The sequence below is a fragment of the Lampris incognitus genome, chromosome 11 (genome assembly GCF_029633865.1).
Source record: "Lampris incognitus isolate fLamInc1 chromosome 11, fLamInc1.hap2, whole genome shotgun sequence".
In the NCBI taxonomy this organism is placed as follows: Eukaryota; Metazoa; Chordata; class Actinopteri; order Lampriformes; family Lampridae; genus Lampris; species Lampris incognitus.
Window position 1 is genome coordinate 746,254 of NC_079221.1, and position 27,782 is coordinate 774,035.

Here is a 27,782-nt window from a genome sequence, read left to right on the forward strand (position 1 = left end):
GTCCGTCTGTTCCACAAAACTGTGGAGAGGATTTCACAGGGTGTACACAAAAGAGCTACTGGTCACCAGTCCTTTAGAAGGGCTAAATCTCCCTTCTCAGGCAGCAGAGAGAGAACTGCACGCCTACAGGAAACCGGAAGTGTCCCTTTCTCAAAGCACGCTGTAAAAAAGTCCAGAAGATCCTTTCTCACAACACTCCAGAAGTGCTCAAAAAAGTTGGATGGCAGGTCTTCCAGTCCTGGAGTCTTGCCCTCCGCCATCTGAGACACAGCAGCAGGCAGTTCATCCAGAGTCATGTCCAAGCACCGTGTGTCCTGCTCTGCTGGACCCAGCTCAGGAACGCCCTGTAGAAGCTCCACAGCAGAGTACACATCACAGCCCTCTGCCCTGAACAAGTCTGTGTAGAAGTCCACTGCATGTTTCCTCATCTCAGTAGGATCTGTGGTCACCTGTCAATCAGGGATACGAAGACACACCATCTGGCTTGTTTGAACCACTGACTTCTCTAAAGTAGAGAAGAAAGCATTTGGTGCATCCATGTCGTGGAGTCCAGTGAAGCATGCTCGGACTAAAGCTCCTGCAGCTCTGTCTCGCAGGAAGGGGTCCAGCTGCTGCCTTTTACAATGTATGAGAGCGTCATTCTGGTGATCAAAATATGAGCCAGAAACATCTTCCAGGTCACCATCCAACACACCCTAAAGGAATAATGCCCCTCAATCCATCTTGCAACATGGCAAAAAGCCCTCCACACTCAGAGCCGTTGTCTGGTGCATAAACACTAATAAAAGTAAACATAAACTCCTCCACTTCAGCTGTCACCATTAGGACCCCGCCCTTCTCTGTGCTGGACAACATGGCTGCATGTAAGGCAGAAGAAAACAAAATGGCAACTCCTGCATTAAAATGTGTGCCATGGCTAAGGACATACTGCCCTGCCCACCTTAAGCCCCAGTCGATTGCTTTTGTGTTGTCACTGTGTGTTCCTTGTAGAAAACCACACCCAGCCTCTTCTGCTTGGGAGGAGAAGACAGACCAGCCAGTAAGAAACCAGACAGAAGAGGACAGCTGAGAAGAAACACCAAGTGTTGTGTGGTCATGGTGCATCTGACCTGAGATCCATCTTCTTCACCATGTCTGCTATAGGCACCTTCACATCTCTCCTTAGACCAGGGACATGCTTCTCTAGACGGTAACGTTTCCTGCTATCCAGCACATCCAACCCCGAATCCTGCCGCAGCATAGTAACTGATCAACCCCACATCCTGCCACAGCGTAGTAACTGACCAACCCCACATCCTGCTGCAGTGTAGCAACTGACCAACCCAACATCCATAGTAACTGACCGAATGAATTTGTCAGCGTAAGGAAATCCTTGACATTAACCGATTTGCCATATGTCTCATCTAGAAACCTGTTAATCTCCTCCTGTGAGCATAAGTTTACAGACTGAGAATCACTGTCCGCTACAGACACACTATCAGAATCAGCTTCAGATTCACACTCCATAGCAGTCACATTGTCACGCCAAGCAGCAGGCTTCATCACCCACTCCTCTGCCCCACTGTCCATGTCAACCTGCAGCTTCTCTGCCCCCTGTACTGAAACCTGCTCTGACCTCCCCATGTCGTCTTCCCTCTGCACTGTCCTGACCACAGGGTCAGCCTCCACCCCCCCTGCTAAGTTATCCGTACACACAGAGCCGCACGCACCGGCGGCCCTGACCACGGAGCCACCAGCCTCACTTTGCACAGGGGGAGCAGCCTTGGGCAGCGTCTGCCGCCCGCTGCCTTCCTCCCCATTGTCAGCCGCAGCGGCCCATTGCTCGCCGCCATCAGCCACATCGGCTGCAGCGGCCCACTCCCTACTGCTCCCCTCCCCGCTGTCACACACATCAGCCGCAGCTGACCCCACTGCGTGCCGTCTATGTGGAGAAGCAATCCGCTTGTGACCCACATCTCCACACTCAAAACACTTCATAGTCCCGGAGCCAGCATACACCATGTAGAAACCCTCCTCGCGCTTGACACGGAAAGACACGTTCAGTGTTTGGGTCGGAGAGTCCAAGTACATGAACACGTGTCTCCTCAGAGACTGAACATGCGTCAGTCTGGTGTCCTCACACCCCAGATTCACCGTCCGGAACCCACTTACAAGCTTCCCGAAGCGCCTCAGTTGGTGCGCCAGCGCCTCGTTGGAGATATAAGGAGAAATTCAAGACACGGTGATCCGGGTGGAGGGCACCGCCAGCGGGGAAATGAGTGTAAACTCATCGTTTACCAGCAAGCCGTTTTCTATCAGCTAGTAGACCAAACCCTGTTCCTTCAAAAATATAACCACTGCTTTATTCATTCATGAGGCAAAAGAGATGTTTCCATGCCCCACCTGTTCTCCTACCGCCAACACCACCTGCTCCACTGTGGTACTGGGCTACAGTGCTATCCTCGCTCCGCGCCTCCAAGACAGGGACGGCATCTCAGAGGACGCCATGCCCGGCACAGCTAACCGTCCACCAAAAACAATGACCAAACACACACCAAACTACAACAAGAACAACCACAACTACAAAACAATCATACAATAAACACAGTAGGAAAAAAATAGAGGAAAATCACAGATTCTCCGCCAAACTCACCATCCCCTCACCACCAAACTCCAGGATGCAGTGCAGAGAGAGAGACAGACTGACTGACTGACAGAGAGACAGACTGACAGAGACAGACTGACTGACGGACAGAGAGACTGACTGACAGAGAGAGACAGACTGACAGAGACAGACTGACTGACAGAGAGACAGACGGACAGAGAGACTGACTGACAGAGAGACTGACTGACAGAGAGACAGACTGACAGAGAGAGACAGACTGTCAGAGAGAGACAGACTGACCGACAGAGAGACTGACTGACAGAGAGACTGACTGACAGAGAGACAGACTGACAGAGAGAGACAGATGGACAGAGAGACTGACTGACAGAGAGACAGACTGACAGAGAGACTGACTGACAGAGAGACTGACTGACAGAGAGAGACAGACTGACAGAGAGAGACAGACTGACTGACAGACAGAGAGACAGACTGACAGAGAGAGACAGACTGACAGAGAGAGAGAGACAGACCGACAGACAGACCACTGCGCTTCAAAGCCCCATCATAGCAGGATGAATTTCAGGATCTGACAAACACACCCAGATTTGTCTGGCTATGCAAATTAGCTTCGGGCTAAACTCCCAGTGTGGAAACCTTGCTGAGTGTGTGAAAGTGAAAATGTGAGTGATACAAGGATTGAGTAGAGTAGCAAGGGGATAAAGAAAGAGAGAGAGAGAGAGAGAGAGAGAGAGAGAGAGAGAGAGAGAGAGAGAGAGAGAGAGAGAGAGTGAAAGAGAGAGAGAGAGAGCTGGAGAGAGAGAGTGAAAGAGAGAGAGAGCTGGAGAGAGAGAGCAAAAAGGAGAAAAGAAAGAGACGGAGTGCTTGATAGAGAGATACACAGTGAATTAGAGACACAGAGAGAGCATTTCAGATTCCCAAGAACAGTTGGCCCCTGATTTAATATTTTGACTGGCATTCCACATAATTTCACCTCACTCAGATCTCATTAATTACAGCACAGCATCTGCCAACATCATGGTTACCAGGACAGCCAAGCCCAGGCGTTCATTTCCAGGCTGTATTCCTGTGGTGAGTGAGTTTGTTTCATTATCAGTCGATGGGAGGACAGGGTACTGTAGTGCTTTCATATGTTCTGCAGATAGCAGATAAATATTGATCTTTGCTGCTTTAGTTGAGGGCTGAGAACTAGAATCCCAGAAGATTTCCATGCAAACAAATGTTCTTTTTAATTCTGTTGCTGGCCTATTTAAGACAACAGCAAAACCACAAAAAGGCATATCATGAATTCTTTTGTAGTTGCTCATTTTAATGTTTAATGTCTGGCAAGAATTTCTCAGGAAAAATAAGGTGCACAACATTTTAGGTCTTGACCATAGTGGCCCGACAGGGAGGGATAAGACAAGAAGCAGCAAGTAGAAACAACAACATCGATCACTGAAACCCAGGTTCAACCATGCTTTTCACTGGGCGGTGGGAAGGTGAGGACATAACGTTACTGGCAACTCTGTTTCACTTCTTACGGCTCTCTGGGCTTTAGAAGAAGAAGAAGAAGAAGAAGAAGAAGAAGAAGAAGCCACTTTATTTTGTCACTGTATTCTTACAATGAAGTTGTCTTCTGCATGTCACCATCCTATTGCACAGGAGCAGTGGGCAGCTGCAGCACCCGGGGACCAACTCCACTTCTTCTTTCCATTGCCTTGCTCAAGGGCACAGGCAGGAGTATTAACCCTAACATGCATGTCTTTTGATGGTGGGATTTTGAGTTACTGCAGTCAAACCCCAGTGCAATTACAGGTATCAACACAGGTGTCAGTAAGTTTAAAAAAAAGACCTTCAAGATTGTAGCTTTACACCACCTGCCCTCTGGGGCAGGATAACAACGCAATAAACACTCATACAACAATAAGTCGCGAATCCTGACAGTCAAATGCCATCATTATCGAACTGTTCTAAATGCTCAACTGTCTCCATGTCATGTCTGTCATGTGGTCATTTACATGTCATTCCAGTAGAGGTCACTAGGGCTCTTCCTGCTGAGTAAAACAGAACAGCTGGACATTTTCAAAGATGAATGTGAAATTCATTCATTCCAAATTGATAAACCTGGGTCCCAACACTGCATAATGGGCAAAATCTATTGTTGGCTATCAGACATAGGCTGGACTTGAAATTCCCCCTACCTTTCGAGTCAGTGGCACTTCTATGGGTACGGGCACCAGCTCTGCCAAGAGACAGCCGTAGAACGCCACCATGAACATCACTGGATCATTGTTGGGAAATACAAGCGCAACCTGCGGGAATACAAGGGTTAATAAAATTCATACAGGCATTCCTGAATTATCTGAACAGTGAAAGAAATAATGTTTTCATCCTTTTAGAACAACGCCATACAACAGTTAGCTGTCAGTGCATACATTTCATAATAGGCAATATTCAGTATCAAGAAGAGTCTTTCGCCTTGATTCTGGATAGCCTCCTTTGTCCTAAAAGTGTGCAGACTCCATGCCTCTTCGTGATAAACTGGTTTCTCTATGTAGTACTGCACAGTGACAGTCTCTTATTACCGACTGCAGAGATGGAAGAATGCAAAGGTAGCAAGATGGAGAACAAACATCACAAGCCTTATCCAAACCTGCTGATTAACATCAGTAATCTGCCGGATCGTCCTACGACTAAGGTACAAAACACAGTTATTATCAGCGTTTGAGGTAGTTTCATTTTAAACATACAGTTGAGAATAATAATTCTGAACCATACCTTACTTTACCTTAACGAAAAAAAATCTTCATCTCTCCAGCTGATTTTTAGTTCTATCTGCAAATTTCTTTTTCCAGCACTCATCCTGGGGCACAACTTGATGAATCTGGTCCTGAAGCTCTCTATTTTCAGCTGTATGCAATGCTCTCATTTTTGTATTGGAGACTTATTCTACTAGAGAACTTGTCTGAAGTAGCTCAGGCGAGCTGATGTAATGACGTTCACAAGGTGTGTGTTTGTTATACTGTATGCACAGTAATATCTAGAGGACTTACTGTTGTATGTAGTGATATCTAGAGGACTTACTACAGTATGCACAGTAATATCTAGAGGACTTACTGCTGCATGTATAGTAATATCTAGAGGACTTACTGCTGCATGTATAGTAATATCTAGAGGACTTACTGCTGCATGTACAGTCATATCTAGAGGACTTACTGCTGTATGTACAGTAATATCTAGAGGACTTACTGTTGTATGTACAGTGATATCTAGAGGACTTACTACTGTATGTACAGTAATATCTAGAGGACTTACTGCTGCATGTACAGTAATATCTAGAAGACGTACTACTGTACGTACAGTAATATCTAGAAGACTTATTGCTGTATGTACAGTGATATCTAGAGGACTTACTACTGTATGTACAGTAATATCGAGAGGACTTACTACTGTATGTACAGTGATATCTAGAGGACTTACTACTGTATGTACAGTGATATCGAGAGGACTTACTGCTGCATGTACAGTAATATCTAGAAGACTTACTACTGTATGTACAGTAATATCTAGAGGACTTACTGCTGTATGTACAGTGATATCTAGAGGACTTACTACTGTATGCACAGTAATATCTAGAGGACTTACTGCTGTATGTACAGTAATATCTAGAGGACTTACTACTGTATGCACAGTAATATCTAGAGGACTTACTGCTGTATGTACAGTAATATCTAGAGGACTTACCCTATCTCCAGGAAGAAGAAGAGGTTCATTTCGGGTGCTCAGCTTGTTCAGAAGTGTATAGGCCAGTTTCTGACTGCGGGTCCATAATTTACCTAGAGAGGGGTGTACACGCACCATTGTAACTCTGACCTACCTGATAACCGTATTGATCAGAGGTATTAGTGAACAGCAACATGAACAACACGTTAAACATCATATTACAATAAGGATGGTCGAGTCTTACACACATCTTTTGATTTTTTAATCAAATCAGTTTTGGGTTTTTTTTGGGAAAATTTTCCCCCCTTTTCTCCCCAATTGTATCCGGTCAATTACCCCACTCTTCTGAGCCGTCCCGGTTGCTGCTCCACCCCCTCTGTCGATCTGGGGAGGGCTGCAGACTACCACATGTCTCCTCCAATACATGTGGAGTCACCAGCCGCTTCTTTTCACCTGACAGTGAGGAGTTTCACCAGGGGGACGTAGCACGCGGGAGGATCACGCCATTCCTCCCAGTTCCCCCTCCCCCATGAACAGGCGCCCCGACCGACTGGAGGAGGCGCTAGTGAAGCGACCAGGACACATACCCACATCCGGCTTCCCACCTGCAGACACGGCCAATTGTGTCTGTAGGGACACCCGACCAATACAGAGGCAACACAGGGATTCGAACTGGTGATCCCCGTGTTGGTAGGCAATGGAATAGACCACTACACTACCCGGACACCTGTCTGATATACATTTTTTGATTTTGCAATCAAATCAGTTTTGCAGTACGTTGAGGGAGCAGGACATAAATGATTCATGTCCTCTTCGTTGACATTTCTCGCCCAGTCCTCTCGGACACAGGCTGATACCTACCATAGGTCAGCGTGTATACAGGCTTGCCCGCGTTGTCCAGTGCTGTTAGACAAGGGGTCTTGGGTTGGGTGGTGCCCCAGCGCTGTAAGGCTGCCAGCAGGGATGGAGGCCAATTTGTGACCACACCAAGAGGCTCTCCCTCCAGGGGGTTCATCTGTTGGCCCTCTGGCTTTGGCTGGTTGGGATCTGGTTGCTGGACTAAAGACACAGAAGAAGGGGAGGAAGAAGGCCAAGATCTCACCTGATTCATTGAAAGGGAACCCCTCTGATGAAGGTTCAACTCAATTCAGATGAGAGAAGGAGCTACCGCTGCATTGTCTCATTGCAGATGCATTCAGCCATCAAATTAATTGGTTGCATTTACCCATGAGCTGATAACACAAGCAGAAAACTTACATGTTGTTTGGGTTCTTTGTTTTGTTTTGTTTTTTTTGGTAGCTCTCTGTCAAGCTCTTTCAATGAAATCTTTTCTCAGCGAATCAAAACCAAACAATATGTTGTAATGGTACAACAGATAGCCAAGTATAATGGCTTCATTTCAGTTCTTCAGTCAAGCAACAGAGAATAACAGGATTACAGGAATTGATGATTAAAATGTTTCCTGGCAACAACATGTTCCGTTGTAAATGATAAAAGCTACTGTACAGCATCTTGTACAGTGTTACCCACCAGAACAGCTCCAACCTTCACCGCGTGCATGTGTGTTAAATTTTCTACTTATGCAGATGTACATATTGACGAAAAAACAATCACCTCATAATGAAATATGGGCTATTGTGGATAAGATACAACCTCATTACAGGGAGGTGAGGAAGAGGTTGAGAGATAAAAAGCAACGGAGGAAGAGGTGTTGCTGTCACAGACATAGCCACTGAAGAAACCTTTACTCATGCCTGAATTCTTTTTGTCTGCCCAGTAACTGCTTCGCCCTCTTTCTCGCTCCCTCTATCCATCTCGGAGTAGCTCAGCCTCACCCGTCTCAAGAGGAGCTACACTTTATTGACAGGCAGAAGTTTGTCTCTCAATACTTCCCGCCCCTCTCTGAAGAAATCTCCTTCGTGACATGCTCAAACTGATGCACCAGCATCCCATTGCATGTACTGCACCCCCCCCCCCCCAGAGAAAGCTGCAGCTGACAGGGGAAAAGAAGTAGTCAGCGGCTCCATGTGTATCCTCCAATGCATGTAGATCCACTGACTACTTATGTGGTAGTCTGAACTCTCCCCAACTTCCCCAACTCCCCCAGGGGTCATGCAATGGTAGGAACTTGGGAGAACAGGGAGTTGTCATGCCACGTTGGGGAGAAAAAAAACCTTGTTGCTGTCCCTCCATGACCGTTTTCCCCTCACCCTCTTGTCTTTTTTTTTTTGTAGAATTTTTCTGCCCTTTTTCTCCCTAATTGAACTTGGCCAATTACCCCACTCTTCTGAGCCATCCCAGTCGCTGCTCCACCCCCTCTGCTGATCCAGGGAGGGCTGCAGACTACCACATGTCTCCTCCCATACATGTGGAGTCACCAGCTGCTCCTTTTCACCTGACAGTGAGGAGTTTCACCAGGGGGACGTAGCGCGTGGGAGGATCACGCTATTCCCCCCAGTTCCCCCTCCCCCCTGACCAGGTGCCCCAACTGACCAGAGGAGGCGCTAGTACAGCGACCAGGACACATACCCACATCCAGCTTCCCACTTGCAAACACGGCCAATTGTGTTTGTAGGGACGCCCGACCAAGCCGAAGGTAACACAGGGATTTGAACCAGCGATCCCTGTGTTGGTAGGCAGCGGAATAGACTGCTACGCTACCCAGACGCCTCTACCATCTTGTTTTTATCCTCCAATCCCTGACTCCTGGTGAGTTCCACAGATGCTATGCCACATCGGCCAGGTGTATCTGAGCGGGATGACAAAGCATCATCAGACACAGAGAGCGGACTGTCTGCCCCATCTGGCCACCGCAGGCTAAGGGCACCGTGGGCTAAGGGCACCGCGGGCTAAGGGCACCGTGGACTAAGGGCACCGCGGGCTAAGGGCACCGTGGGCGAAGGGCACTGCAGGCTAAGGGCACCGTGGGCTAAGGGCACCGCAGGCTAAGGGCACTGCAGGCTAAGGGCACCGTGGGCTAAGGGCACCGTGGGCTAAGGGCACCACGGGCTAAGGGCACCGTGGGCTAAGGGCACTGCAGACTAAGGGCACCGTGGGCTAAGGGCACCGCGGGCTAAGGGCACCGTGGGCTAAGGGCACCGCGGGCTAAGGGCACCGTGGGCTAAGGGCACCGTGGGCTAAGGGCACCGCAGGCTAAGCGCACCGCGGGCTAAGGGCACTGTGGGCTAAGGGCACCATGAGCTAAGGAGACTGCTGTGGTTGTCATGCTACAGTGCCAGCCACAGAGCTGGGGAAGCAACACAAATACCTGCTGATGTGCTGCTATTCCTGCTGTTTGTTTACTTTCACACTGTTTACTCAGCATGGCTGGTTAACACCCGTACTCCTCCCAAACCCCCACCCACCCCACACTGGGCTGGCTAGAATGGAGGAAATGGTTAGAGGGCGAGACCACAGCGGTTGGCAGTGGCTGTGTGTGTATGTGTATACATACATATGTGAGTATTACCACCATGTTTCCTGTCCACTCCCTTAGTGCATGTGGTGGTCCTGGCTCCACCAAGACAGGAAAAAAAACAAACAACCACTGATCTAAAAGTGTACCTGAGTGTGTGACCACTAGGTGTGGTGTGGTGAAGTCACGCTGTCCCTCTAACTGAGCTCCAGCAGGCTTGTGATGAGTCAAACAGAGATAACACTCTCCTTAGCAAAACAGTCAAGTTGACCAAATCATTTGCCTTGACTAAACAGCAGGCGCTCTTATTTTTAAATACAGCACCTGGCCTCTAGAGCCTCTGACTGCTATTGCTGAACAGACCACATGAGGAAAGTCAGTTGAGTTGGATTTCAGTAAACTGGTTGGGAGATGGGTCTCCAGCTAGGTCTCTGAAGCCAACTTACCATCCAAAAGCTCCTCAAAGTCATCGACGAAGAACTCTCGCAGCGGTGGACGCTTTGGTCTCTTCAGGGTGTTCAGCAGCTGTTGGATTTTGGAGGAAACACGACTGTTGACGGGGACACCTATAAATTGGACCGGGGCAGAAGGAGGGAGTGAGATGGAGGGTAAGAAAGATGGCGATGTGACAGAAAGACAGAGAAAAAGCCAGGTGGGAGATACGAGGAGAGAAGTGGATGGAAGTGCCCAGAGAAGAGGTGGGAGGGAGAGGGTAACGTAATAAGAAAGGATATGATGACAGATGAAAACGGAGGAAACAGAGGATGGAAAGGGAGAGGGGGAGAGAGAGAAACAGAGTGAGGAAAAGGTGAAAATGGACAGGTTGTTTGATAGGTAGAGAGGGTACAGGGTAAGATGGGATGTATGAGACAAGATAAGAAAAGACAGGAGAGAAGGTCACTGACATGTACTAGCAGGACAAAAAAGACCACGAGCTGTCAATCAAAATGTGGCTAGATGACCTCTACAGTCACCTAGAGGTCAAAGGTTACAGGCTGTCACTGAGTTCTCTCACTGGAGCCACCTAACACAACCCCAAAGGCAAGGCTATGAAAAGAGGAGAGCAGTCTGTTGCCTAGCAACAAGAGGTCCTCTCTCTAGACAACACATAAGTGATTCATGAGGTGACCCGAAGGTGCCCGTTTAAAATATTCCTAAATGAGCTTTGCAGTAGCCTAATCATCAACTCAGCTTAACTCCGTTCAAAACCTTTGTTCATCAACAAGAAAATACTCAACGAACAAAATCACAAACACACAAATCTTTGCAAGGACAAAAAAGAGAAAGAGGGAGTGAGTGACAGAGAGAAAGAGCAGACCGGCACAGCAGATGACATGGCCGATCTTAATGTGTCTGTCTCCTTGAGAGACAGAAAGCTTGGGTGAGAGACAGGCAGACTGAGAGAGAGCGAAAGAAATGACAGATTGAAGGAAGGGAGAGGGGAGGTGTTGTACAGCCAGCGTTTCCTCAGAAGATATAGGACATAGGCTATTTGTGGACTCAAATCACACATCTCCTGGATATCCATCTCTGCTATGAGCTCATAGTTGGGGGGGGGGGTAGGTCTGGCAGTAGACTCAGATATTCCAGTTGACCACAGGAGACGAAGGCCACAGCTGCATCCAGCCTGCTTGGTCTGACCTATAATAAGGCTGTCTCAGACATGCTCTGCCCCCTCATCCGAGAACCAAGCAGTAAGAGTGGGCGTCTGGAGGGCAAAGCGTCAGCACAACACCTGATGGGCCAATTGGGGCACCCCAGACACATCTGAGGACACAGACCTCCCCCGCTAAAGAGCCCCATTCATCAATATTAAAGTCAACCAGGCCTCTGTATAATGGGGCGTCACATGTGTAATGATTGGAATTAACATAGCCATTAACATATTCAGATTTCATTATCTATCCCTCTACAAGCTAAAATTACTGGGAACTGATCCTCATATAAACTGGGAAAAATTATCTGTGCTTTGGCAATGATAAAAATGTCAATGATTCTGTGTAGCAAATATATGTGATAGTCCTTACATTATATACAGAAAATGATCAGATATGCATTTAGCAGCAAACTGAAACAACTGAAATGATGGAGCTGACAACTCATATTTCCTTCATTAAATAGTCTACAGAAATAGGACTGAATAATATGAGTTTACCTTTCCCACAGCAAACCCAGAACAGACCTACAGTAAATTACATCTTCAGACTAATCCATTTACATTCCCTTAATAGGTCACCGTTGGACATTTGCCCCATCATCTTTCAGTGGTGGAACAAAAATGTGACTGGCATGATTTCACCAGCAGCTGTGTCAGTATTAAAATGGCAGCAACACTAGTAGGCAGCCATCACAGACCCTGCAGCCATCACAGACCCTGCAGCCGCAGGGTATCACACTGATGCAATCCAACATGGAGAGAGAGGAACACAGTGACATGTAGGATGGCTCACTCCAAGAGCAGGTACCAGCGTTCACCGCTCCAATTATTAAGTCAGAACAAATCCTCCCCACACACCTGAGACCAAACAGGCCTTTTCCAATCTCATCTCCCGCTCGAGCCCAATCAGTTTAGGGAGGGGTTACACTACATATCTGTTTGGAGATGGTGAAACGCAAACGCTTAAGCCCAGGACTTTTCACATCTTACACACACACGCACAGGGCGATACATACAGATAAGACATTCAAATGCACACAAGTTAGATGACTGCATTTGTTATAGCTTGCTAATGTTTTCAGCACACACACACACACACACACACACACACACACACACACACACACACACACACACACACACATGCGCGGCTCACATATAGTGGCAGAGTGCGATAGAGCTGGAGGAAAGGTTATAAATACCATCCGTTAAAATGAGGGCTCCTTCACCTTTCCACTCAAAGCCTGGAGGAGACACATATCAGGATGTCAGTGAACACAACCCTGCTGGTACCACAGGACCTTGTGCCAAGGAGTGTGGTTGAGTGCAAATGTGCAACAGGGAAAAATAGGAAAAGATCAATGGTTGGAAAGACAGACAGGTGAGTGGGAACTGATCTGCAGGACAGACAGACTGACAGCTGAGTATGAACTGATCTGCAGGGTAGACAGACAGACAGCTGAGTATGAACTGATCTGCAGGGTAGACAGACTGACAGCTGAGTATGAACTGATCTGCAGGGTAGACAGACAGACAGCTGAGTATGAACTGATCTTCAGGACAGACAGACAGACAGACAGACAGGTGAGTATGAACTGATCTGCAGGACAGACAGACAGACAGGTGAGTATGAATTGATCTGCAGGACAGACAGACAGACAGACAGCTGAGTATGAACTGATCAGCAGGACAGACAGACAGAAGGCTGAGTATGAACTGATCTGCAGGACAGACAGACAGGTGAGTATGAACTGATCTGCAGGACAGGCAGACAGACAGACAGCTGAGTATGAACTGATCTGCAGGACAGACAGACAGACAGAAGGCTGAGTATGAACTGATCTGCAGGACAGACAGACAGACAGCTGAGTATGAACTGATCTGCAGACAGACAGACAGAAGGCTGAGTATGAACTGATCTGCAGGACAGACAGACAGAAGGCTGAGTATGAACTGATCTGCAGGACAGACAGACAGACAGACAGACAGACAGACAGCTGAGTATGAACTGATCTGCAGACAGACAGACAGAAGGCTGAGTATGAACTGATCTGCAGGACAGACAGACAGAAGGCTGAGTATGAACTGATCTGCAGGACAGACAGACAGAAGGCTGAGTATGAACTGATCTGCAAGACAGACAGACAGACAGAAGGCTGAATATGAACTCATCTGCAGGACAGACAGACAGACAGACAGACAGAAGGCTGAGTATGAACTGATCTGCAGGACAGACAGACAGACAGACTGCTGTTGAAGCCTCACAGTTTGAGTTTGCACTGGTTTCTAAGGTGGCCAAAACGGTCCAGTTTGTTAACTGGGTTTGTGTTCATATGAGGATGAGATGGGCGGTTGGCAACGCATGGCGGTCTATTCCATTGCCTACCAACATGGGGATCGCCAGTTCGAATCCCCATGTTACCTCCAGCTTTGTCGGCCGTCCCTACAGACACAATTGGCTGTGTGTTCGGGTGGGAAGCCGGATGTGGGTATGTTTGATTTTTATTTATTTATTTTAGTTTATTACTTTATTGGTCTCCGTGGGGAAATTCTTCCTCTGCCTTTAACCCATCCTAGCTGTGTAGATAGGAGCAGTGGGCAGCTGCCGTGCAGCGCCCGGGGACCAACTCCAGTTCATCTTGCCACGCCTCGGTCAGGGGCACAGACAGCAGTATTAGCCTAACATGCAGGTCTTTTTGATAGAGGGGGAAACCGGAGCACCCGGAGAAAACCCACACAGACATGGGGAGAACATGCAAACGCCACACAGAAAGGACCTGGGATGACCCCCAAGGTTGGACAACCCCGAGGTTCGAACCTAGGACCTTCTTGCTGTGAGGAGACAGCACTAACCACTGCACCACTGCGCCGCCCATGTGTGTATGTGTCCTGGTCGCTGCACTAGCGCCTCCTCTGGCCTGTTTGGGGGGGAGGGGGAACTGGAGGGAATAGCATCATCCTCCCACACGCTACATCCCCCTGGTGAAACTCCTCACTGTCGGGTGAAAAGAAGCGGCTGGTGACTCCACATGTGTGGGAGGAGACATGTGGTAGTCTGCAGCCCTCCCCGGATCAGCAGACGGGGTGTAGCAGAGACCGGGATGGCTCGGAAGAGTGGGTTAATTGGCCAGGTAAGATGGGGCGGAGAAGCAAATAAATATATATATATATATATATATATATATATATATATATATATATATAACTTAGAGAGGAAATAGAAGGTTCTGTAATCCTTTCAGGGCCACAATGCCAGAAGACATCATGTCAAGTCTGTCAGAGGTCTTCTATCAGGAAAATAGAAAAAGACATGAATAACTAATTTTATAAGATACAGTGGGGGAAAAAATAAATGAATAATTGAATCTTCTTCACTTGCTTAGTCAGGTGTGCAACCTTAGCTTGTAAAGGCATTGACCTTAGTATTCCATATTTCAGGGTGGAATAGGATGGATGATTGTAAATGTAATAAGAGCACAGTCCGGCTGTGCTCCTGTTTGCAGACTAGAAGCTCATTAATGCCTCCACCAACATCAACACTAGTGTTGGAGTGAAGATGCATGGGAGGCAGAACAGCACCGGCTCTGTTTAAGGGTAGGTTTACTGGACTGTCCTCTGTGGCCGCTCACTGTGTGCACAAATAACCCAACAGAAAAACTCACAAAGAAGGCCTGTTTTAATGAGTTTTTAAGCAAATCTTTAAAACCTTGTTTTCTTTTTTAACAACATATTGAAAATACTGTCCCTTGGAGCGTCCAGGTAGCATAGCGGTCTATTCTGTTGCCTGCCAACACGGGGATCCTGGTTCGAATCCCCATGTTACCTCTGGCTTGGTCGGGCGTCCCTACAGACACAATTGGCTGTCTGCGGGTGGGAAGCCGGATGTGGGTATGTGTTCTGGTCGCTGCACTAGCGCCTCCTCTGGTAGGTCGGGCGCCTGTTCAGGGGTAAGGGGGAAATGGGGGGAATAGCGTGATCCTCCCACGCGCTACATCCCCCTGGTGAAACTCCTCACTAGAGGTGAAAAGAAGCGGCTGGTGACTCCACATGTATTGGAGGAGACATGTGGTAGTCTGCAGCCTTCCCCGGATCAGCAGAGGGGGTGGAGCAGCGACCGGGATGGCTCGGAAGAGTGAGGTAATTGGCCAGATACAATTGGGGAGAAAAAAAGGGGGGGATCAAAATATATATATATATGTGTGTGTGTGTGTGTGTGTGTGTGTGTAGTCTTGTGATTTTGCATTGTGACGCATGGCAGACAACTCAAACGGCCTCAAATCGTGTCATGTGCTTAAAGACGTTCCTCAAGCTGATCCTCACGTAATTTTTCAATTCTTTCACTTGTTTAACAAAAAGAATAAAACATTAAGATTATCTTTTTGAACTAAATGATTTGATAAACAAATATGGCTTGCTCTATGAAGATAGCGCTCTCTTACTTGCCAGTGCATGGTATAAAATGTCAGGCAGTTTTTGATGGTTTGGAAGCCTTTGGAAATGCAAGGTGCATACAGGTGTGCAAAGTTTGACGGGTGGGCAGGGGGCATAAAGCAGTTCAGAAGGGTTGCTTCACTGTATTGATACACCTGGTACTCTTAAACCAGCGAGAAACCTGATTCACTGGTCATCTCCATATCAACGTGCCTTACAGCCCAAACTGAGTGTCTGATGATACAGGGTTACCATCAGGTTGGCAATGATACAGGGTTATCGTCTGGTTGATGATGATACAGGGTTATCGTCTGGTTGATTTTGAGACAGGGTTACCGTCAGGTTGATGATGATACAGGTTGATGATGATACAGGGTTATCATCAGGTTGATGATGGTACAGGTTGATGATGATACAGGGTTACTGTTAGGTTGATTATGAGACAGGGTTACCGTAATGGTTGATGATGGTACAGGTTGATGATGATACAGGGTTATCGTCAGGATGATTATGAGACAGGGTTACCGTCAGGTTGATGATGATACAGGTCGATGATGATAGAGGGTTATCATCAGGTTGATTATGAGACAGGGTTACCGTCACGTTGATGATGGATACAGGGTTACTGTCAGGTTGATGATGATACAGGGTTATCGGCAAGTTGATGATGACACAGGTTGATAATGATACAGGGTTATCATCAGGTTGATTTTGAGACAGGGTTACCGTCAGGTTAATAATGATACAGGTTGATAATGATACAGGGTTATCATCAGGTTGATTATGAGACAGGGTTACCGTCACGTTGATGATGATACATGGTTATTGTCAGGTTGATTATGAGACGGGGTTACCGTCACGTTGATGATGATACATGGTTATCGTCAGGTTGATTATGAGACGGGGTTACCGTCTGGTTGATGATGGATACAGGGTTACTGTCAGGTTGATGATGATACAGGATTACTGTCAGGTTGATGATTTATACAGGGTTATTGTCAGGTTGATGATGATACAGGTTGATAATGATACAGGGTTATTGTCAGGTTGATGATGATACAGGTTGATAATGATACAGGGTTATTGTCAGGTTGATTATGAGACAGGGTTACCGTCAGGATGATGATGATAACGGTTGATGATGATACAGGGTTATCGTCAGGTTGATTATGAGACAGGGTTACAATCAGTTTGATGATGACACAGGGTTAATGTCAGGTTGACTATGAGATGGGGTTACCGTCTGGTTGATGATGATACAGGGTTACCGTCAGGATGATTATGAGACAGGGTTACCGGCAGGTTGATGATGATACAGATTGATGATGATACAGCGTTATCATCAGGTAGATGATGATACAGGGTTACCGTCAGGATTATTATGAGACAGGGTTACTACCAGGTTGATGATGATACAGCGTTATCATCAGGTAGATGATGATACAGGGTTACTGTCAGGTTGATGATGATACAGGTTGATGATGATACGTGGTTATCATCAGGTTGATGAAGATACAAGGTTACTGTAAGGTTGATGATGATACAGGGTTATTGTCAGGTTGATGATGACACAGGCTTATCGTCAGGTTGATGATGATACAGGTTGATGATGATACAGGGTTACTGTCAGGTTGATGAGGAAACAGGGTTATTGTCAGGTAGATGATGATACAGGGTTACTGTCAGGTTGATGATTATCTAGGTTGATGATGATACAGGGTTACTGTCAGGTTGATTATGAGACAGGGTTACCGTCAGGTTGATGATGATACAGGTCGATGATGATAGAGGGTTATCGTCAGGTTGATTATGAGACAGGGTTATCGTCACGTTGATGATGATACATGGTTATCGTCAGGTTGATTATGAGACGGGGTTACCGTCTGGTTGATGATGGATACAGGGTTACTGTCAGGTTGATGATGATACAGGATTACTGTCAGGTTGATGATTGATACAGGGTTATTGTCAGGTTGATGATGATACAGGTTGATAATGATACAGGGTTATTGTCAGGTTGATGATGATACAGGTTGATAATGATACAGGGTTATTGTCAGGTTGATTATGAGACAGGGTTACCGTCAGGATGATGATGATAACGGTTGATGATGATACAGGGTTATCGTCAGGTTGATTATGAGACAGGGTTACAATCAGTTTGATGATGACACAGGGTTAATGTCAGGTTGATTATGAGATGGGGTTACCGTCTGGTTGATGATGGATACAGGGTTACTGTCAGGTTGATGATGATACAGGGTTATCGTCAAGTTGATGATGACACAGGTTGATGATGATACAGGATTATCGTCAAGTTGATGATGACACAGGTTGATAATGATACAGGGTTACCGTCAGGTTGATGATGATACAGATTGATGATGATACAGGGTTACTGCCAGGTTGATGATGATACAGGTTGATGATGATACAGTGTTATCATCAGGTTGATGATGATACAGGGTTACTGTCAGGTTGATTATGATACAGGTTGATGATGATACATGGTTATCATCAGGTTGATGATGATACAGGGTTATCGTCAGGTTGATGATGACACAGGTTGATGATGATACATGGTTATCGTCAGGTTGATGATGATACAGTTTGATGCTGATACAGGGTTATCGTTAGGTTGATGATGATACCGGGTTACTGTCAGGTTGATGAGGATACAGGGTTATCGTCAGGTTGATGATGATGATACAGGTTGACGATGATACAGGTTGATGATGACACAAGGTTACCGTCAGGTTGATGATGATACAGGTTGATGTTGATACATGGTTATCGTCAGCTTGATGATGATACCGGGTTACTGTCCGGTTGATGATGATACCGGGTTACTGTCAGGTTGATGTTGATACAGGGTTACCGTCAGGTTGATGATGATACAGGGTTATCGTCAAGTTGATTATGAGACAGTGTTACCGTCAGGTTGATGATGATACTGGTTGATGGTGATACAAGTTTACCGTCAGGTTGATGACAATACAGGTTGATGATGATACAAGGTTACTGTCAGGTTGATGATGATACAGGGTTATTGTCAGGTTGATGATGATACAGGTTGATGATGATACAGGGTTACTGTCAGGTTGATGATGATACAGGGTTATCGCCAGGTTGATGATGACACAGGCTTATCGTCAGGTTGATGATGATACAGGTTGATGATGATACAGGGTTACTGTCAGGTTGATGATGATACAGGTTGATGATGATACAGAGTCACTGTCAGGTTGATGATGAAACATGGATATTGTCAGGTTGATGATGATACAGGGTTATTGTCAGGTTGATGATTATCCAGGTTGTTGATGATACAGTGTTACTATCAGGTTAATTATGAGACAGGGTTACCATCAGATTGATGATGATACAGGTCGATGATGATAGAGGGTTATCGTCAGGTTGATTATGAGACAGGGTTACGTCATGTTGATGATGATATATGGTTATCGTCAGGTCGATTATGAGACGGGGTTACCGTCTGGTTGATGATGGATACAGGGTTATTGCCAGGTTGATAATGATACAGGGTTATTGTCAGGATGATGATGATAACGGTTGATGATGATACAGGGTTATCGTCAGGTTGATTATGAGACAGGGTTACAATCAGTTTGATGATGACACAGGGTTAATGTTAGGTTGATTATGAGATGGGGTTACCGTCTGGTTGATTATGAGACGGGGTTACCGTCAGGTTGATGATGATACAGGGTTATTGTCAAGTTCATGATGACACAGGTTGATGATGAGACAGGGTTACCGTCAAGTTGATGATGACACAGGTTGATGATGATACAGGGTTACTGTCAGGTTGATGATGATACAGGGTTACTGTCAGGTTGATGATGATACAGGGTTATCGTCAGTTTGATGATGATACAGGGTTATCGTCAAGTTGATGATGACACAGGTTGATGATGATACAGGATTATCGTCAAGTTGATGATGACACAGGTTGATAATGATACAGGGTTACCGTCAGGTTGATGATGATACAGATTGATGATGATACAGGGTTACTGCCAGGTTGATGATGATACAGGTTGATGATGATACAGTGTTATCATCAGGTTGATGATGATACAGGGTTACTGTCAGGTTGATTATGATACAGGTTGATGATGATACATGGTTATCATCAGGTTGATGATGATACAGGGTTATCGTCAGGTTGATGATGACACAGGTTGATGATGATACATGGTTATCGTCAGGTTGATGATGATACAGTTTGATGCTGATACAGGGTTATCGTTAGGTTGATGATGATACCGGGTTACTGTCAGGTTGATGAGGATACAGGGTTATCGTCAGGTTGATGATGATGATACAGGTTGACGATGATACAGGTTGATGATGACACAAGGTTACCGTCAGGTTGATGATGATACAGGTTGATGTTGATACATGGTTATCGTCAGCTTGATGATGGTACCGGGTTACTGTCCGGTTGATGATGATACCGGGTTACTGTCAGGTTGATGTTGATACAGGGTTACCGTCAGGTTGATGATGATACAGGGTTATCGTCAAGTTGATTATGAGACAGTGTTACCGTCAGGTTGATGATGATACTGGTTGATGGTGATACAAGTTTACCGTCAGGTTGATGACAATACAGGTTGATGATGATACAAGGTTACTGTCAGGTTGATGATGATACAGGGTTATTGTCAGGTTGATGATGATACAGGTTGATGATGATACAGGGTTACTGTCAGGTTGATGATGATACAGGGTTATCGCCAGGTTGATGATGACACAGGCTTATCGTCAGGTTGATGATGATACAGGTTGATGATGATACAGGGTTACTGTCAGGTTGATGATGATACAGGTTGATGATGATACAGAGTCACTGTCAGGTTGATGATGAAACATGGATATTGTCAGGTTGATGATGATACAGGGTTATTGTCAGGTTGATGATTATCCAGGTTGTTGATGATACAGTGTTACTATCAGGTTAATTATGAGACAGGGTTACCATCAGATTGATGATGATACAGGTCGATGATGATAGAGGGTTATCGTCAGGTTGATTATGAGACAGGGTTACGTCATGTTGATGATGATATATGGTTATCGTCAGGTCGATTATGAGACGGGGTTACCGTCTGGTTGATGATGGATACAGGGTTATTGCCAGGTTGATAATGATACAGGGTTATTGTCAGGATGATGATGATAACGGTTGATGATGATACAGGGTTATCGTCAGGTTGATTATGAGACAGGGTTACAATCAGTTTGATGATGACACAGGGTTAATGTTAGGTTGATTATGAGATGGGGTTACCGTCTGGTTGATTATGAGACGGGGTTACCGTCAGGTTGATGATGATACAGGGTTATTGTCAAGTTCATGATGACACAGGTTGATGATGAGACAGGGTTACCGTCAAGTTGATGATGACACAGGTTGATGATGATACAGGGTTACTGTCAGGTTGATGATGATACAGGGTTACTGTCAGGTTGATGATGATACAGGGTTATCGTCAGTTTGATGATGATACAGGGTTACCGTCAGTTTGATGATGATACAGGGTTACTGTCAGGTTGATGATGATACAGGGTTATCGTCAGGTTGATTATGAGACAGGGTTACCGTCAGGTTGATGATGATACAGGTTGATGATCACACAGGGTTACTGTCAGGTTGATGATGATACAGGGTTACTGTCAGGTTGATGATGATACAGGGTTATCGTCAGTTTGATGATGATACAGGGTTACCGTCAGGTTGATGGAAAAACTCCAAGTCAGCCAGAGCTGGCATTTTTTTTCAATGGTGTGTTAATGTTTATTCCACTGGCTTCTACATTCATAATATCTGGGGAGGAAGTAGCAATGGGCAGAATAGGAAGATTGAGGGTTGGGGGGCTGTGCTACTGTGTTACCACGGAAACACAAGATCATCAGTCTATCAGCTTATACCAGTCTAACAGACGGACAGCGTGACAGAGAAGGGGACAGAGACAGCAGGAGTGAAAAGGAAACGGGAGACGACTGTGTGTGTCTGTGTGCGTGTGTATGTGTGTGTGTGTGTGCGTGTCTATCTGTGTGAGGTGTGTGTTTGCGTATGAAAACTCACCATCTGCGGTCTCCATGACGCTTGCGTGATGGTTGTAGCCTCGGGGGACACCTCGCACTGAGGCCACATGAGGCCGCTCCGCATGCAGTGAGGAGCGCTCCGACAGCCCCGTCACGTCAGGGGGCGCCGAGTGGTTATCTGTGGTGGGTGGGGTGCCGGGGGTTAAAAGGTCAAACGCCGCGCCTTCTCGGGGCTTTGAGTTATAATCTGCTTGACGTGTTAGCAAGATAACTGGTCTGATAAATTAGGAAAGGGACTGAAAGGCTAAAAGCCTTTTTTTTCTCCACACCACCTGAAGTTGTGTGACTGCGTATCCTTAAAGCTCTGGTAAAGTGTGATGAATGGACAGTTCTACCCAACATTAAAAACACATCCCTCTTGGCGAGCTATCTCTCCACAGAGACCTAACTCTGAGGACATTATGACAGCCTCCATTTATTCTCTCACTTGTACTCAAGTCTCTCTGCTAGCCAAAAATATATCTCACAATGAGGTTCCACAGAGCTGGGACCAACACAACGCTAACCATCGTTTAATCCTCGTCATTCATACTGGTGGGGAAATACCATGAGCGAGAGCAGGGATACGAAGGACAATAGAGAGGGGTGCTGCTAACTTTACGTATGCACTCAAGACTGGCGAACAGGACACATTTAATCTTCAGAATACAACCTGGCAGTATGAAACAACTAGAAAGAACAAAAGCCTTATTACTTTGGTCATCTCCCACTGTGTTGCCCTAAAATGTTGCCTGTGTTATCGCCACCTTGAGGTCACTATTCAGCTGTTTAAGTAAGTGATGGTTACAGACCCCAAGGAAGAGGTATACACCAATCAACCAAAACATTAAAACCACCTGAGGCCACTGTTGCCATGAAGGGGTGTACGTGGTCTGCAACCACGTGTAAGTAGGTGGTACGTGTCAAAGTAACATCCACATGAATGCCAGGACCCAAGGTCTCCCAGCAGAACTTTGTCCAGAGCATCACATTGCCTCCACCGGCTCGCCTTCTTCCCATAGTGCATCCTGGTGCCATCTCTTCCCCAGGTAAACGACACACACACACCCAGCTGTCCACATGATGTAAAAGAAAATGTGAGTCATCAGACCAGGCCGCCTTCTTCCATTGCTCCGTGGTTCAGTCCTGATGCTCACGTGCACATTGTAGGTGATTTCAGTGGTGGACAGAGGTCATCGTGGGCACTCTGTCCGGTCTGCAGCAACACAGCCCCATACACAGCAAGCTGTGATGCACTGTGTCCTGACCCCTGTCTGTCATAGCCAGCATTCACTTTTTCAGCAATTACAGTACTACTGCAGCAGCTCCTCTGTCGGATCGGACCAGATGAGCTAGCCTTCCCTCCCCACACACATCAGTGAGTCTTGGGCGCCCATGACCCTGTCGCCGGTTCACCGCTTGTCCTTCCTTGGACCACTTTTGGTAGGTACTGGTTGACTCTGGCCCTTGCCAAAGTCACTCAAATCCTTACGCTTGCCCGTTTTTCCTGCTTCCAACACTTCAACTTCAACAACTGACTGTTCACTTGCTGCCCAATACATCTCACCCCTTGACAGGCGCCACTGGAACGAGATAAACAGTGTTATTCACGTACCTGTCAGTGGTTTTAGTGTTTTGGCTGATTGGTGCACATTAGGGCTGTTGATCATTAAAAAAAAATCAACTAATTAATCATACAATTTGCAATGATTAATAGCGATAAATCGTTTTTCTTCTTAAGACTGAAGCTTTTAAAAATTGATATTTAAATATAAAATTATGGAATTAATGTAGAATCAAAGGAAGCGTATTTAAATTCAAATAGCCTCGTTTGCATCTTTAGTATCATGTTTAATAGCATCTTTGTAACTTTGAACTCAGATTCTCTCCTGTGAACTGCAGATTTCCAAAAATTAGCATGTTAATTTTGACAGCTGTAAAACTCTGCAGTTGCAGACAAGTAGGCGTTAATTTTGTGATTAAGGTGAAATATTCAACGTGTTAAAAAATTAACCCAATTAACACAGTCGCATTTTGTTTGCTTCCTGTGGCGGCTGTGCAAGGCTGTTTGACAGACATATCGGGGGATTCGGATGCATGGAGAGCAGTCTTTTCTGCACGTTCTCACAGCAGGATGTGCTATTTGTTCCTAGCCCTCATCCCCTCATAGACAATATTAGATATTCTGCTATGCTGTGCCATTGGGGCGCATATGGGGCTCGGTGATGCGCCATTATGAACACATAATGAACAAGTACTGAACGTCATGAATTATCGACACTTTAAATTCAACTGGCACTTGAACATGGAACACAGTTTTTGTTGTTAATTATCATTTATATTAGTGCATACAAGAAATGACTGCCTTCTAAACAGGTATCTACTTTTACCTCATTTTTGGCAATTCGCCATATAGGCCTGCAGTTTGTTATTATTTCTTAGTTCTGATAGGCAGTATATGCCTTTCGAGTTTTGATGGTTTTATTGGAAATATGCAGTTCACAGGAGAACAGACTAGACTAGACCAGAACAGACCAGAACAGAACAGAACAGAACAGAACAGAACAGAATAGAATAGAACAGAACAAAATAGAATAGAATATACTTTGCCATCTGTGCATACATACAATGAAATTTACTCTCTGCATGTAAGCCATCCTACCTGTGTAGCTAGTTGTGTAGCTAGGAGCAGTGGGCAGCCACCGTGCAGCACCCGAGAACCAACTCCACTTCTTCTTTCCATTGCCTTGCTCAGGGGCACAGACAGGAGTATTAACCCTAACATGCATGTCTTTTTGATGGTGGGAGGAAACCGGAGCACCTGGAGGAAACCCACACAGACATGGGGAGAACATACAAACTCCACACAGATAGGACCTGGGATGGCCTGGGGTTCGAACCCAGGACCTTCTTGCTGTGAGGCAACAGCACTAACCACTGGACCACCGTGAGAGACTCTTGTGTTCAAAGTTAAGATTATGTGATTAAAAAATAGTATTTGAATCTAAATACACTTCCTTTGTGTTGGTACTACATTAATTGTGTAATTTTATATTTAAATATCCATTATTACAAGCTTCATTATTAAGAAAAAAACGATTAATAGCAATTAATTACAGCAAATTCTGCTATTAATTAGTTACATTTTTTTATCAATCGATACACACACACACACACACACACACACACACACACACACACACACACACACACACACACACACACACACACACACACGAGTTTTATCTAAAGCGCCAGGCAACAGCAGCCACTGTTCACTCTCCATGACACTGACCTAAAGGCAATCACACAGCTCCATCCTATCAGGCAGTAGATCTGCGAACAATGCACACACAACCAAACGCAACCCATCTCTGTACCATCCATCTATGCTACTGTTGAGAGCCGGAGTGAGATACATCTACTGATTCTCATTACCCAGAACGCAACACTCGGACAGCAATGTGGACATGAAAGAGCTGTTGAGCCCCTTCACATGACTGAACGGCAGGGGGACGGCAGACACAGACTGACAACTAGACAGACATGATGCAAGACCCTGCAGCCTTCTCACTGTCTGGCCTCATGAAGTAACACCGTGCTGCCACGGGTGGCAGACACAGTAAAGCAAAGCTTCCCATAATGGCGCTGCCACCTCAGAAGAATGCTCAGAGCTACTGAATCCAGGTTTAATGTTATCTCTGATGTGACAAAAGAGCTGCTTAGCTAGCGCTTACAAGATGCGCCACTGTTCTACTGCAATCATTAGAAACCATAAGTGAACATGCCCATTCTCTCCATTCTGCTGCTGCAGTCTTCAGTGGGAAAACAGAAATCCTTGGGGAAAATGCGGGGGAGTCTGTAGAATTTGTGTAGGGACCGTATGTCAATGTCATCTTCCTATTATCCTGTTGTATTCCAGAATGGTATTGAGAGCAAGATTTTGCCACACGCGTGTGCTTTTTGACAGATGTGTAAAAAATATAAAGATACTGATAGTTTTGCTTTGCTCGGCATGTCACGTTACTTGGCTGAATTGTCTGTAACCTTGGTGCACTACTGTGTGCGACCATACCGTTGAGGGTGACGTCATGTCTGGCACATTCCTGTAATGTGCCACCTGAGGAGAGTAGCATGGCACTCAAAGCAGGGAAACAACCGGACTCTGACAATGGTCAACTCTGACACCATCAGCGTGGTGAGGAAAAAGCAATAATGGGAAGCACTGAAACAAAAAAAAGGTTCTATAGGTAGGCGGATGCCATGGCACACCGCTGGGACCACTAGCAGACCTATTGCAGGGCGATTAGATAACTGAAAGTCTTTGTGTATGCGTGTGTGTGTTTCACTGACCTAGCTGGGTGTGTGCCATGAGGTCAGCCAATGCTGTGGCAGCTGCGTTGGCGTTGAGTGCCGCGTGGGCAGCGTTGGTGTTGGTGGAGGTGGCGTTGGAGACGGCTCTCCCTCCAGGGTGAGATGAGGTGGATGATGCAGAGGATGAAGTGGACGAGCCCTGGATGACGCGGTTAAACCAGTGCTCTACGGCAGGGTGGCTGTGGCCGTGGCCCTGGTAGGGTGTGGAGGTGGCCAGACGTCCCTGTCTGCGCAGCGAGCCCTCGTCTTCCGACGCTGAGGAGGTGTCTGTGTGTGACAGGTCAAGACAGGGCAGCGTCACAACCATGGACAAGATCACGGAATGCCAACAGTTAACGTCAGGGTACAACCAAGGGGAAACACTGTGAAATGTGAGGTTTCTGAGGGAGGCACATGTTATGCAGATGATACGTTATTCTACTTATACAAACTGGACGGTGTATATATCGGTAACTAAGATGGAGGGATTATTTAAATGAAGATGGAAGCTGTTTAAATGCCTTGTATGGTTAAACTGGGAGGGTATGCCACTACAGGGATTTAAATCACTGCAAGGACAGCCAAGAATAATAACACGAGATAACATAATAGCCTTTTGCCACTATGCATATTGTATGTGAGTCACAATGTTTTTTTGGGGATTTTCTCCCCAATTGTATCCGGCCAGTTACCCCGCTCTTCCGAGCCATCCCGATCTCTGCTCCACCCCCTCTGTCGATCCGGGGAGGGCTGCAGACTACCACATGCCTCCTCCCATACATGTGGAGTCGCGAGCCACTTCTTTTCACCTGACAGTGAGGAGTTTCACCAGGGGCAAGTAGCACGTGGGAGGATCATGCTATTCAGCGACCAGGACACATACCCACACCCGGCTTCCCACCCGCAGACATGGCCAATTGTGTCTGTAGGGACGCCTGACCAAGCCACACGTAACACAGGGATTTGAACTGGCGATCCCCGTGTTGGTAGGCAAAAGAATAGACTGCTACACTACCTGGACGCCCTTGAGTAACAGTGTTTGATGGACTTGGACAACAGACAGGCAAGAGTTTTTCACTGTCATGGTCGAGGACAGGTCAGCAACAGAATCAGGTGCTATGGGACAACTAGGGGTCAAAGGCCAAGGGCTGCTACTCACTGGGACGAGACAGACATCCCCCTGGGGGAACAAAGTACTGCGTACAAAGGCAGTTGTGAAAAGTTCATATACATGTGAAATCCCCAGGTGATTTGTCATGGGTATATTTTGGATGCATCATGACAATACTCGGTATTTTAAAGTTTAAAGTAGTTCAAAGTTAAACTGCAGGCTGCACAACACAATACAATGAGAGTGACAGTAACACACTGTGGCTCTGTTCAGCATGCTGGGACAACCGAAACATCTATATCTCTGGAGAAGACAACTTAAAATAGAACATGGCTGGCTGGGTGTGCTCAAGGTAACACGAGTTGAACAAAAGTCTAGCCACTGCTGATTTTAA

The 27,782-nt window shown here is 46.2% G+C and overlaps 1 protein-coding gene across 2 annotated transcripts in view; it reads right to left on the minus strand.

Moving 5' to 3' along the window:
* Positions 1-27,782, minus strand: part of dip2a (disco-interacting protein 2 homolog A) — a 427,030-nt gene that overhangs the window by 130,408 nt on the left and 268,840 nt on the right. For both annotated transcript variants that reach the window (XM_056290056.1, XM_056290055.1), the window contains exons 5-10: positions 26,278-26,565; positions 21,926-22,063; positions 10,169-10,288; positions 7,169-7,366; positions 6,329-6,420; positions 4,786-4,896 (exon numbers count right to left, since the gene is read on the minus strand). In XM_056290056.1, the coding sequence (XP_056146031.1) occupies positions 4,786-4,896; positions 6,329-6,420; positions 7,169-7,366; positions 10,169-10,288; positions 21,926-22,063; positions 26,278-26,565 (947 nt within the window). The remainder of the gene's footprint in view (positions 1-4,785; positions 4,897-6,328; positions 6,421-7,168; positions 7,367-10,168; positions 10,289-21,925; positions 22,064-26,277; positions 26,566-27,782) is intronic.